At 41.7% G+C, this 14,493-nt stretch overlaps 1 protein-coding gene and 1 pseudogene across 1 annotated transcript; both read right to left on the minus strand.

The window, feature by feature from the left end:
* Positions 1-7,895: 7,895 nt before the first annotated feature.
* Positions 7,896-10,735, minus strand: LOC149107660 (uncharacterized). The gene has a single exon (XM_089295714.1). It carries the CDS (start codon positions 10,733-10,735, stop codon positions 8,198-8,200), a length of 2,538 nt encoding a protein of 845 aa, XP_089151840.1. The 3' UTR covers positions 7,896-8,197.
* Positions 10,736-10,765: 30 nt separating this feature from the next.
* Positions 10,766-13,931, minus strand: LOC149107661 (uncharacterized; annotated as a pseudogene).
* Between the last annotated feature and the right edge of the window lie 562 nt (positions 13,932-14,493).

Below are 14,493 nucleotides of genomic sequence, written 5' to 3' on the forward strand. Positions count from 1 at the left end.
AAGTATGATCACAGGTCAAGGAATAAATGTAACTGATCCTGGCATAATGATCGAGACTGAGTGATAATAAGAAAATCATCGAGTAAATGAATAATATGAGTAATCCTCACTTTATTCTGAGCAATCCATTCCATTGCAGTATTGAGAGTTTCAAATGTTTTACAGCTACTAGAGCATCCCATAGGCGTGCACCGATCGTATAATAATACAAATTCCTCCATCTCATACCAAGTAAACTATAATCCAGAGGATGAATGGGGATAATCCTAAAAGCATTCTTCTCATCGGTTTTGTATAGGTAATCACATGGGGCCGAGTAAAATTAAGGATTAATACCACGCGTGTTTTCAGAAGTTGCTGACCGATTGCCCGAGTCGCGCAGCGACGAGGACAATTTCAGCAACTTCTGAAAACACGAGTAATATTAATCCTTAATTTTAGAAGGACCCATCGCGATTACTTGTTAATGAAATAAAGGAAAAACTTTCTGAATGCGCTCTTGAGTAATCGGTCATAGGAAGCCATTTAATCAATCGCCACAAACGCACGAATGAGCTGAATGAAATTTTATTTTTGCACAAAGACACCAGGACATTGACAACCAGGCCTGCTAACAAACTTTCAGATTTGAAAATATAAAGTTAGTACTGTTCTAAACAAAGTTAAAACGTTCAAGACGCTTTCAGATCAATCGGAATCTGATTCTTCGATGAAGATACGCTTGTATCATCTCCTTATATCACTTGTGCTCTTCTGAACGGCATCAAAGGCGAGAAATCGCATATGACCTAAGGGACTCTGAGAATAAACTCAATGTTCCATTACCGCGCACAAACTATTACAAAAATAGCTTTAGCTATAGTGGCGCCATTCTCTGGAACAGTCTTCCTTGTAACTTAAGGGAAGCAGAGTCCCTTGGGCAATTTAAACGACTACTCAAAGAAGAACTGTAAGGCACGGCATTCGTGGAAAGCAGCTTTTTTTTTATTTAAATATTTCTCATTATATTAGTATAAGTTATTTTCATAGGTATTTTTAAAGCTGACCAATTTTGTACCGTGGATAAATAAAGATTATCTACCTACCTACCTACCTACCTACCTACCTACCTACCTACCTACCTACCTACCTACCTACCTACCTACCTACCTACCTACCTACCTACCCACTCACCCACCCACCCATACCCTGACCAAAATGGCCAAAATCAATACCCTATGTCTGGCCAAAACGGCTGAAAAACCCTACCCTTTGGGGCCGCACATATTTACATAGCCCAATTAAGGGAGTACCCCCCCTCCGGGGGTGAAGGTACAAAAAAACATTCTCCTTAATTTGGCACAGTTTAAGTACTAGGTGCTGTATTTTGTCCAGTTAACACTTCGTTTGTGTATTGAAGACTTGGCCTTGTAGACCTGGGGTTTATTTGAATCCGACGTTTGAGAAAACTTCATTTTCCTGGTGTCGTAACGATGGGACTATCATCATATCGCAACGTTTATTAAAATTGCTGTATACTTTGCTTGTTATATTCACTCCTGCTTATTCAGGTCCTACGTCCACCACCTCACTCGCTAAAGTAAATACCCAATAAATAAGGACACACATATTTCTGTCTATCTGTATTTGCGAATTAATTTTAGCATCAGCCAACTGATCCTGAGTGTACATATTATACTGCCGTGATGGGTTGACAGAATATTTTATATCTAGGATTTGTAAGTTTACTTCTAAATTATTAGGTTTTCCTCAACACCTTTCATCTTGAATTTGTTCAATTTGTTACAATTCCATAAATATTTTTTCCCAAGTTTTTTTTTATGTACTTTGGCACACGCCTGGAAGTTGTTGCCTATTGCATGATAAAAAAAAATCTCCATTCTCCGGCTATCATGGTAACAAGAATACATGACTCAATCGAATTTTCACTGATAGAAATAAAATTACATTCGATTGGGAAAAGTTTGCACGGAGGGCGGGGGGGGGGGGAGGGGTGTAAAACATGGACCCCCTTCACCCCTCCTGAACTCCATACTGGGTCCTTCCTGGACCCCATGCAGCGCTTCCTTTTTTACTCTCCTCAAGATGTAGCGGATAAAAGAAATACACTAGAATATTCCTGCGCTTTTGCAACAACGGCGCGTACTGAATTTATTTCGATCTGCCCCAGTGACTCTTTCACTTTCCATATACCTGGGTGGCGCAGCGCATAATTGAAGAGAAAAACGGCCACAAAGAAAGAGGTCTGGTGCAGCTCGTGAGCTCATTAAATTGGCATTTTGTGCTACATAAATTAGCCGGAATCTTTTCTACTATAAACGCTAATTACATTTTATCCAGTGTTTTCATGAGTGCCACTTTGTTTCAAAGTCAGATTAGCAGATTTGCACGTTGTCGTTATTTGACTACAACTACCAGATTCCTTTCTTTTTTTCTTTATTATTTACACTTTGAATTCCCAGTGGGGTTTAAACAACATTGCCTTGATTAGCATAAGAAACAGACAAAGTGAAGGATTCTGGTAGTTGTGGTCAAATGACGCCATCATGCAAATCGTCTATTTTCCACTTCCAGTATTTTTGTCCTACCACCACTGACCAAAAATTCGTATTTACCCACCTACCAAGCATAAAAGTTTGAAGGTGAGTGAGTTGTCTTTCTTGTTTTGAATGCAATCTCGACATTTTTGAGGGTATCCGGTGCCGATACATACTCGTGACATCGCTCGACGTCGTGAACTCTTGTTCGTACATGCGATGAGTGTCTATCCTTGTCCTTGAAAGATAAATTTGCAACACGCATGACAAATATTATTTCACATTTTCACGGACTAATAGACTTCTTGCTTTATATATATAGCACATTGCTTTTGTAAAATAGAAGTTTGCTTTTCTTTTTCACCCTTTCGGTTTGTACTAGCGAAATTTGCGAAACTTTGAAAATGTTTTGAAAAGAAATTTGCTTCAAGTTTTTTTTCATGCCGCGTATACTTATATACGCAAGATTGACAAACTGCAAAGTCTTCCCGCCATCCAGTGGGTATTGCAAATCTTTCTTGCCTTTGGCGTGAAAGAAAAAAAAAAGTTCTTGATACAACGAACACGCATGAAAATCAAAGGTTGAAGCGAGCGAGTAAAGTTTGAAAAGTTTATAATCAAACTTGAAAGCGACGGTTTCTAATTAAAATTTAGACAACAACCTTCTATCACGCATCGAGTATAACTTTCCGCAGAAGAAAAATTAAGAGTCAGTGTCAGCTGTAAAAATCAGATATGATCATCACAACCGCAGCCGCAGCCAAAAAATCGATTTCGCTCAAACTTTCTATAGTGATAGATCCTTGTACCAAAGTAACCAAAACAGGTTTAGTTTGTTCTAATATTCAGTTTTTGGAGAGTAATTAAATAAAAACAGTTGAATCCGGATGGAGCCAAATTTCGATATTCGAAATATCGAAATTCTGTCATGTCCATGGCTTGTTAGCGTAAATTGAAATTTGTCTGTGAATTTTCCTTTGCGATAACATTATAGTTTGGGCCTTGAACAATTTATTGATGACATGGAAAGCACACATTCTCTAGTTATAAATATTTTATGAATTTTTTTCTCGAAGACACCTTGCAGCTGTTTTTTAATAGCTCTGTGGTACCCTAAAACAACTGCCAAAAACGCTTGTCGGTAAGCGAAGAAAAATCCAATAACTACATTGCAGATACAGTTTAAGGATAGAGGTTCACAGATATATTGTCAATTTTTTGAGGTAATTTTTAGTGCAGAGTGCACTATTGGGATGGTTTTGGGGGCTGCCTGCCGCTAAAGTACTAAGCCATATGGCACTAAGGTGCTAAGGTGCTAAGGTGCTAAGGTGTAAACTTTATTGTTTGTTTAATTAATTAAGTTCAATTAATTAATTAGTCTAGGGGCAAGGAAGTGGTTGGGGTGGGGTGGGAAAGGTACATGTGTACTCTACGTAAAACATGTTCCATCTACGTCAGTTGAGTGTGAACATCGCAAAGCTATATATCTGTTTCAGGTAACCCCTTACTCTCTTTGTGGTACCTTTCTCTTTGCAACAAAACCAATTTGCTCTAAACGCATGCGCAGATTAGTTAGCGTTCGTGGCTTCTATATTAGGTGGAGGATATATTGCATACGGAATCGCGCATAGATGTTGGGTGGTTTTCCTTATAGTAGAACTCAACATGTAAGACGCATGCGGTCTAGCATCGTTAGTGTTATACACTATTTTTCCACACGGTATTTTATATGTCATGTCATGTGACCGAGGACGGCAGTTATTTTTCAGGCAGCGCCACTTGCCCCTTTTTTTATTGCAAAAGTGAAACGTTACTATGGCTGCGTAGGTTTTAGAATTACACTCAGGTCGGTTCAACAAATATCATCTGCCGTTTTCAATCTACAATAGTGTTTGTCAGGGTTCGAATGTATTGCTTCTCCTTAGCGGCTTCTTTATTTCTTGCCTTAGTTGCGCCTGTAAGAGACACCAAAAAGTTCCCAAGTTGGTGGCTTTAATACTCCGCAAATTGTAAATTTGTGTCAAAAGAAACCAGGAAAGTGCTCAAATATTGCTGCAGACTCCGTGGCACCTAATGAAAGCGCAAATTAGCTTAATCAGTCTTTGAGGAGACTCGTTCATATCGGTCAGGAAGTGCTGTTTACCTTCAATACTTTTCGTTGAAACGCGTCTCAGCCATCAATATCGTTGTGTATTAATTTTGAATTGTCTTATTGTTAACAACAAAGGTGGTAACAGAAAAAGAAAGTGGTATTTCGTGACTATCTGATAATTAAATTAGTTCTTGTTCATCGGTGGTAAGAAAATTTGCGTTTTTAGTAAAACAACATCGTTTCTTTAGAAGAAACAAAACACAAACCGCGGTGATAAACATGGAACCAAAACGCATGTTAAACAAAGTTAATTTCCTTGACGTTTCGTATGTACAACATACATCTTCAGAAGTGACCGTTAACTAGATTACAATCGAAATTTAAACGCGAAGAGAAAGAAAAAGACTGGTATCTAATAATATGTAACAAGACTAATAGTTAATAACAAACAGATGAGTGAAAAAAAAAAAAAAAAAAAAAAAAAGAAAAAAAAGAAAAATTACCATAATAATAATAACAATACAAAATGCTAGTAAAGAAAAAGTTTTTCACTGCCAACGTTTTCATTCAAGGCTGGCTTTAAATCACGAATTAACAATGTTTCCTTAATTTTACAATGTATATCTGACCTACCAGTTGCTAAGATATCAAAATTGTCCCATTTAATATTATGACCCGTGGAAGTAACGTGATCCGTAATGGCTGAGGTGTGACCGCTTTTAGCAAGGGCCTTAAAATGTTCAGTTTTTCTATCGTGTAGTCGACGCTTTGCTTTTCCTATATAAAAATCATCACAGTCCCAGCAGCGTGCCTTGTAAACCACCTTAGACATCTGAGAACGGCTGAACCTGTCCTTGTACGGGAAAAAAGATTTGATTCGGCGGGTGTTTCGGAAAATTATTTTAACGTTAAAACAACCATAAAACTTATAGATACAAGATTTAAGTTGCTGGGTAATTACTTTACTTTGGAACCCTAAAAATGGTAAAACAATGAAGATTTCTCTCTTTCTCTCATTACAGTCTGCCTTGGATGATCTCAGGAAGCTATTGTCACGCAATGGCTATCCCCGTGGTATCATCACGTACAACATGAACGATGTAGTGAATAGACATCAAAACAAACCTAAAGACCCTATCACTACAGTTTCCAAGAGAGAAATCTCCATTGTTTTACCATTTTTAGGGTTCCAAAGTAAAGTAATTACCCAGCAACTTAAGAGTGGATGTCTCTAAAAATCAAAGAAAAATAAAAAAATCGCAGACATGGTCAAAAATTCGTTTCGTCCCATTTTTTGTCTACAGGTAGCTATAGGTACTAGCTAAAGTGAAATGAGGTTAGTTTGTGTAAATATTCATTTTGACGGGAATAAACCGTTATGAATTGCATGATCGAAAATGAGTGCGTGCGAGCTCGAAATTATGTAGTTTTCAGGCCGTCCTTAGATGAACTAAAATGCAACAGCAGGAATTCTCAAGTTATAAATATATACAGTTGGCCTTCCTTTACCAAGATATACTGATATTTTTTGTATCGTGTCCTTCCTGATGAAACCACGGGTTAATTACCAGAGGACGTCTTCGCCGTTTTTAGTTCACGTCAAACCCGGCCTAATATATTGTGGCAAAAATGCATGTGGTAACGTCTCAAAATTTCCAGCAATACTATCACGAGGGCTTATGAGGTAGGTCTTCAAATTTGTCGTTTCATTTTTCTGGTATCTTCTACTGTTTCAATATACCAACCAACCAAACTTCGGTAAAATTGCAAATGGCTCCATATTGAAATGAACAACATCAACATTGCAGTGACACAAGCAAAGCATTGTTTGAGTCACAGCCGCGCTTAGCTTGTTATGTTTGCTTTGACACCAATAGTTCCTTACCTTAGAAATTTTTTATAGGCCCTTATTATGCTGCTTGGAAGATACTTTCGAAATACTGTCCTTTGCAAGTTGGCGTAAAGGGGGCCGACCGGCGCACTCACTGAAGCCACTGAGCCGGTGATGAGTAAACTTTAAAAGTTACTTGTTGTCGTCATTTTCTATAGCGTGTCGCCAGCCAGTTTCGTTTAGTCTACTTTGATCCTAATTTCGGCTTTTTTGACGTCCCACACACGAAAGTTCCTGTACAACACGGCAGGCACCGCTAACGATTTGCACAGGTTCCTGTCTGCGTGTCGACTGCGTGACATGTGATAATCTGTCACGTAACGAGATCAACTAACAGTACGTTCCGCCTCACGAATAAAATCTAAACAAATATATTGCCGTCATGAACAAAAAAGATACAGCAAAGAAACAGACTTTACAAAATGTCACAAATTTAAATCGTACAGTGAAAACTTTATGGAACGAAAATAACGATTCAATTTTCCCACGGGAAACAAATGTAACCCGTTAACGAAAGTAAACAAAAAGCAAAAGCGTAATAATCGTCGGTGAAAGTAATAAAGATAACGGTTGCTTAAACTCCAGCAGAAAAAAAATGTCTTGTTCTTTCCTTGATATTGTTGGTGGCGTTTGTGGTGCAGAGGAACGCGCAAGGCATCCGTCCACTCAGACAGTATCGCTGTCATCGTGCAGCAAGGATATCAGAAGCCACAAGCGTTTTTTTACAGTTTTCAGGTGTTGAGACAGAGATAGAACTTATCTTAGCAAGAAGCGGGATTTTGGTGAAGCCCGTCAATTTTTCGGAAATAACTGTTTGCCCGTTGCATCGATCAAGCCTTGGAATCGGATGGAGAAGAGCTAGTAGATTATGTTCTGTGCCTCGGATCAGGTAAGCGATTACAATGTTTATTCTCACGTTATGCAAGGATAAACATCCGTATAGCTTCTCATTTCACGCAGGGTACTTGGCGGGAATCACAGACTTCATATCCTTACTTCAAATCACTTCACTGCCGCGTAAAATAACGCCAAGTTTAACAGCAAAATTATTTTTGTCTCACGAGTTTTCAGGATTTTTGCAAATACTTTTACGTCGGAACCTTGTTCAAACACTGGCATTTACTCAACATTTTCACCTTCTTCAAGACTTAATCAAAAGGGGAACACTCGAATTGAAATATTTTACAGATATTAGAATTCCTTCCAACAATGCTCGGAAAAAAGGAAAGGAACGTAAAAGACTGACTTGTGACAAGGTAAAATACAGATTGCGTAATCAATTTGAGGTTTGTGGGGCTTTTTTCCTGGGCTAGGTTTGTTCTTTTGCCACATTCAGAGCTATTTGTTCAAGGGGTGTGGTAGAAATCCACACATATGAGGACTTCACAATCTTTATTTCCTTCAATCTGAGGACTGTATATCTTCACAATCTCGGTACAATCTTGAACTATCAAGGTAAACAATCTTTTTGAAACACTCGTGCTTTTCTCTCTCATTCACAATCAACATCTCCAACATTCTCACTCTCAAGCACATGACTCATCTGTCAATTAACTTGAAGCTAAGCACGTGACCAGATACGTAACTCTACGCGTAACGCAATGCGTAACGCCAACTACGGATTTCGGACACTCTCCCCCCTCTTGACTTGTATGAGTCAAGAATACAGCCACAAGATCAGTCGTTTTCCTGATTTGCCAGGCTGCTTATCCTTCTAGCCGCATCCAAAGCTGCCACTCTGCGAGGCCGACTGCTCCATTGCAAATTTGCTGGTTGCGCTCGATTTCTGTCTTGTCTCTTACCTGCATTCGGCCCAGCATGAACTTCAATCGGATACAATTTCTGAACAGGCCTAGTTATATGAACATCCCTCCCTTTGGTGATTACCCTCACATGTGCCCCTCTTACCTCTTTGTCGCGTCCACAAATCAACCCTTCTACCACTCCCATCTTCCAGAGGCCTCTCTTCACTCCATCTTCATGTACTACCACGACATCTCCTTCCTTAAGCGATCTTCCTTTCCCAGCAGTTTTGTTTTCATGACTCTCCCGTAAGGCAGTTAAATATTCCCGTTGCCACCTCTTCCAAAAATGTTGCAGCTTCTTAGTCAGGTACTTGTGCCTCCTGGTATATGTTGCACTATTTTCTCCAAACTCTTCTTCTGACTCTAGTACCTCTGGCAATGACTGAATCCTTCTTCCATGTATCAAATGGGATGGGGTAAGAACCTCCTCTGATGGGTTGTTGTCATCGTAAGTCAGGGGCCTTGAATTAAGGGTACCTTCAACCTCCACAAGGACTGTCAACATCTCGTCAAAGGAAAGTCTTGCATTTCCAATGACCTTTCTCAAGCATCGTTTAACGCTTTTCACCATCCTTTCGAAGAACCCTCCCCACCATGGGGCCTTTGCTACGTTGAAACGCCACTCGATACCTTTGTTTTCTAGTTCTGCTCTTACCTCAGGATGTCGAAAAAGTGTGCGTATCTCTCTCTCTGCTCCTTTGAACGTCTTTGCATTATCAGACACGATCAAGGTGGGAGTTCCTTTTCGCGCGGTGAACTTCCTCAGACACCTCAGAAATGTAGGAGTCGAGAGACCTTCCACTAAGTCCAAGTGCAGTGCCCGAGTAACACAGCATGAGAATAAGCAGACATAAACCTTCTTTAACTGCTTACCTCGTCCTTTGACATACATTGGCCCAGCAAAATCTACCCCAACCTTTGAGAAGGGCGGGGCCGGATTGACCCTAAATTCTGGTAAACTCGCAGTCGCTGGTTGGGTAAATGCTGTACCCTCCCACTTCTTGCATGTCACGCACCGGGACAATATCTTCTTCACAACTTGTCTCCCCTTGGGAACCCAGAATTTGGTGCGCAGTTCTGCAAGAGTACTCTTCACTCCACAGTGAAGGACCTTCTTGTGACATCTTCGAATTTCTAGGAATGTCAGGTGGTGGTCTTTGGGTAAAATTATTGGCTCCTTCGCTTCCGCAGGCAAATCAGCATACTCTAGCCGTCCCTTGCATCTTATCACACCCTTACTGTCTTCAGTAAGACCAAACTTGTTAGAAAGCTGCTTGTAGTTCTCTTGACACTTTAACTCTCTTTGGGCTGCTTTTATCCAGTCAATCTCTGCCTCCGTCAGCTCTTGCAAGGATAGCGGTCCATGCTTCCTCTCTGACTTTGTCTTCTTGGCCACATTGAAGCAAAACCGTTTAAGCCACGCTGTCACTCTCAAAACCATCCTTATGCAACTGTACTTGTCAATTTCAATGACTTTGTCTATCCCCACAACCAGGTCAGTTCGGGTCACAAGGATGCTGGTCGTCCTCTCTTGTTCTTGACTTTCAGTGGTAGGTGACACTGATCCCTCTGAAGGCCAACTCTCTTCTGACTCTGTTAACCAAGCAGGACCTTGCCACCACAATACATTCTGCTTTAAACCGGATGCAGACATTCCTCTCGACCCAATGTCCGCAGGGTTCTCTCGACTTGGACAGTACCTCCAATCTCCATTGTCACTCAGCTTCAAAATTTCGTTCACACGGTGCTTGACAAATTGTTTCCATTTCCCTCTGTTCATAATCCAGAACAACGCAGTCTGACTGTCCAGCCACAGTTTCGAACGCTTAACACTCTGCTGCGAGGCAAGAGCACCTTCAACATTGACCATAAGTTTCACTAGTATAAGTGCTGCCATAAGCTCTAGCCTTGGAATTGACAGCTCCTTCAAGGGTGCCACTCTTGTCTTTGAAGTCAACATTCGTACATATCTACCTACCTGGGTTCTATAAACAAGGTACACCACACCACAGTAGGCCTTCTTACTTGCATCTGCGAACCCATGCAGTGAGCACTCCTCCACCTCCTCATGAGGGTGGTCATAAACACAGCGTTTTACATCAATCCTATGACAGTCAATGAGGCCCTTAATCCAATCTTCCACGCCCTTCTTGACCCCTCCCTCCAGCTGTTCGTCCCATCCACACTTCTGACGACAGATCTCTTGGAATATAACCTTGACACTCACTGTAACCGGACTAATAAGTCCCAAGGGGTCATAGACTCCTGCTAGTAGCCTTAATGTATTCCGTTTAGTGGCAGGTAAGCCTTCGGCACGCTGCGCAATCAACGTCAGATCAAGAGTGATGACATCAGCTTCGTAATCCCACTCGCATCCTAACACCTTCTGGCCCTTGCTTCCCAACTTCATGCCCACAGAAGACTTAGCATAACTGTTGTCTTACTCTGTCACCACATCTTGTTTATCATCAATCTGGGTTTTTGTTGCCATTTTGGCCCTTACCTGTGAATCATTTGTCAGCCATTTCCTGAGTTTGAAACTTCCTTCGGCCATTCGACTCTGAGTCTTCTGGTACAACTCCATACCTTCCTGTGATGTCGCTCCACCACCAACAAAATCATCAACATAAAACGAATCCAACAACTTAGCTACAAACCTTGGGTCCGAAATTTCATACCTTTTGACATGATGTCGGAGTGTAGCATTCAATAAAAAGGGTGATGCATTCAGTCCAAATACAACCCTACAAAACCTGTAGACAACAACTTGCGACAAATCAGGGGGTTTCTCCACCCACAAGAAACGCAGACAATCTCTATCCTCTGGGTCAACTTCCACATTTAAAAAAGCCTTTTCAATATCCCCTACCAGGACCACTCTATTTTCCCTGAATCGAAGCAAAATGTTGTAAAGCAAGGGGGTCAGAGGGGGTCCAACATGCAAACAATCATTCAAACATGCGACACTCTTACTTTCTTTCGAGGAAGCATCATATACCACTCTTACCTTGGTAGTAGCTGACTCTTGGCGAACAAGGCAAGTAATGAATCCTGGGGGCCTTTTCCAACTCTGCTACCTTTTCTATCACCCCCACTCGTAGCTGGTCTTCTATGATGTTCCCATACTCCTTGAGAATCTCAGGATCCTTCTCTAGTCTTCGCATCTGAGTTTTAAGACGATACAGACTGGTTCCATAATTACTGGGAAGTTCCGGGTGCCCCTCCTTCCAAGGTAAGCAAACAGAGTATCTGGTCCCATTGAATGAGATGCTATTTTCAAATGACTCATGAACCTGGTCAGTAATCTCTCTAATACCCAGTGTCTCCAGATCCCACAATCTTCCAACATCTTCTAGACTTTCTTGCTCTTCAACAGAGCTTGCAATGAAATTTATCTGGGTGAAGTGTACATCACTACATGTGTCTTGACCCTTCATGGGCCCTGACAAGACCCACCCCAACTCCGTTTCTACAGCAACGGGCTCGTCAAACTTACCCCTAATTGTACACCCTTTCTGAAAATGCCACAAGTAGTCTGCCCCAATCAATACATCTATAACCATCTCATCCCTTCCCTTACTTACATCAGAGAACCAAATCCCTTTCAAGTGGGGGTAATCAGATTTTACTAATTCTACATGGGTATTTGGTACACTAGAAATTTCTGGAACTACGTATGCCTCCATGTTAATGAAACTCTCCCCCCTATAGGACTCACCTTGACTTGGACGACGTCCCTTAGCTTCATATCCCTTGAGCGTTGCCCAAATGTACTTATTGCAAGCCAGTCTTGCCTGGTTACAGGAAGCCGCGCAAGCCGAGCAACTCCAGCTGTGACAAAGGAACGATGACTGCCGGCATCAAACAAAACTCTAACCCTCACTGGCTGACCCTCCCCAGTGATGACTGCACGGGCAGTCTGTAGGGCTACACGATCTCCCGCACCAACATGAAAACTACTGGGGCTAGTAGTGGTAGGGTTAGCCTCTGGTCTAACTTCAAATTCACTGACTGCTGGCTTATCCTGCTTATCACAAATTGAAATGTGGTGGGACCGCCCACACTTGTTACATAATTCAATCGACTTACAATCTCGGGCTCGGTGCCCCCTGTGCAAACATTTGAAACATCTACCGTACTTAACTAAAATAGTCTTACGTGCATTCACATCGCTCACTTTCTTACAGTTCGCTGGTGCGTGTCTCCCAAGGCAAAACGCACAGTTCTCAACTTCCTGCTTTGTGTGAAATGTGTTGCTGTCCTTCCTGTTCTGCGTATTTCCACCCGAGGACACTGCATAGTAATGGTCTTCCCTCAGTTCCAACTCCTTTAAAAACGCGCTCAACAATTCCTCCATCGACCAGTTCAGAAAGTCGGCTCCCCTCGTGATGGTCAGGCGAAATGCTTCGGGCAACTTTTGCAAAACGGCGGGGACTACCACTGCTGCGAAGGTAGTTTCATCCACTCCGAGCGCCTTGAGACCTCTAAAATGAGCGCCGCAACTGTCGTATAGTTTCCTCAAACGAGTTGTATCTTTATCGCTGAACACCGGCGCTAAATTTAGCAAGTCATTCACATGAGCACGCTGTATGGCAGTTTCCTTTCCGTACTTCTTCTTCAAAACATCAACAGCGGCCGCATAGTTCGCTGCTGTCAAGGAGAATCCCGCGATGGTTGATCTGGCCGGTTCAGTGACTAAACTTCGCAAATAGGAGAATTTGTCAACGGCCGTGAGGCCTTCGTTTTGGTCGATGGCGCTTTCGAAAGCGTCCCAAAATTCTTGCCATTCTTGGATCTTCCCGTGAAATTTCCTTACTTCAAGTTTGGGGAGTCTTGCTTTCGCCTTGCTTTGCTGAGGGATTCCTGACGCCATGTTTGAATGAACTTGAGCGGGCGGTGACAAAGCACTCGGCTGAACTATCGGCGGTGGCGGATCAAATTTACTCATCATTTCTTCCAGTCTCATCACGATTTCGTTCAATTCTGCTCTCACTCCATCACTGTTCTCAATTTCTTTCTCGATACGCTCTTCGACATCCTCGGCCGTTCCACTTGCAATAAGGTCAATTATTTGGTCATATAATGTTTTGAGTGACTCTATCTTCAGTCGCATCGACTGAATTGATTCTTTCAACCAGAATTTATCCACTGGATTTTCTTCATCACTCAGCCTGTCTTTCAAACGATTAAGAAGTTTCGTCGCAGATCCTCTATGAGCAGCTCTGATTTTAACTTTCTTCGCTATGGCGTCGGTGACCGACATATTTTCAGTCCGCGCACGTGGTCAATCTTGTCGACGTCTTCAAGCTCGATAATCCGGCTCGAAGGACCACTGTGGTAGAAATCCACACATATGAGGACTTCACAATCTTTATTTCCTTCAATCTGAGGACTGTATATCTTCACAATCTCGGTACAATCTTGAACTATCAAGGTAAACAATCTTTTTGAAACACTCGTGCTTTTCTCTCTCATTCACAATCAACATCTCCAACATTCTCACTCTCAAGCACATGACTCATCTGTCAATTAACTTGAAGCTAAGCACGTGACCAGATACGTAACTCTACGCGTAACGCAATGCGTAACGCCAACTACGGATTTCGGACAAGGGGGATGCGTAAAGTAGAAAAGAATATATTAATCCTTTCTCTCCAAATATTAAAGGAATTTGTGTACGATGTCGACAGTCCCTGGCAAAAACAAAAAATCATTTAGAATCGCAGGACTTGGGTGCCACAGGAGGTGTGGAAAACATCACAGAAGGTCTATGTGGTCTAAGCTTGGTGAGTTTCTTCAAAGTGTTTATGAAAAATTTCCATCCAATATAGTTAATGAAAGTGAAAAACCTTAACGCGTTCTCTGAATTCTCCCTTCTCCGCCCTTTTCAGGGGTTCAACCCACGCGGGAGAAGGGCGTGTCGAGGATAACTTGCATGCGCATCCTCAAAACGCCGCCATTGCCGCCCGTCAACGACTGGGCAAGACATGCATGGCACAAGAATTGGAAAAGCGTGTCCTTCCCCTTACAGCCAATCACATCCCAAAATATAGCCAAATAATAAAGGTTTTAAATTAATATATGGCTTCTCAACTTTTTTTCTAAATGTTCCAAATGGAAAATAATACTGAGTAGTAACTGGATGAAGATATCAGGATAGATTACCAG

Source organism: Orbicella faveolata, unplaced genomic scaffold, assembly GCF_042242905.1.
Source record: "Orbicella faveolata isolate gen_17 unplaced genomic scaffold, um_ofav_v1 contig_26, whole genome shotgun sequence".
Lineage (NCBI taxonomy): Eukaryota > Metazoa > Cnidaria > Anthozoa > Scleractinia > Merulinidae > Orbicella > Orbicella faveolata.

Coding starts and splice junctions, on each gene's coding strand:
- LOC149107660 (XM_089295714.1), bottom strand. CDS start 10,735: ATGAAGTTGGGAAGCAAGGGCCAGAAGGTGTTAGGATGCGAGTGGGAT.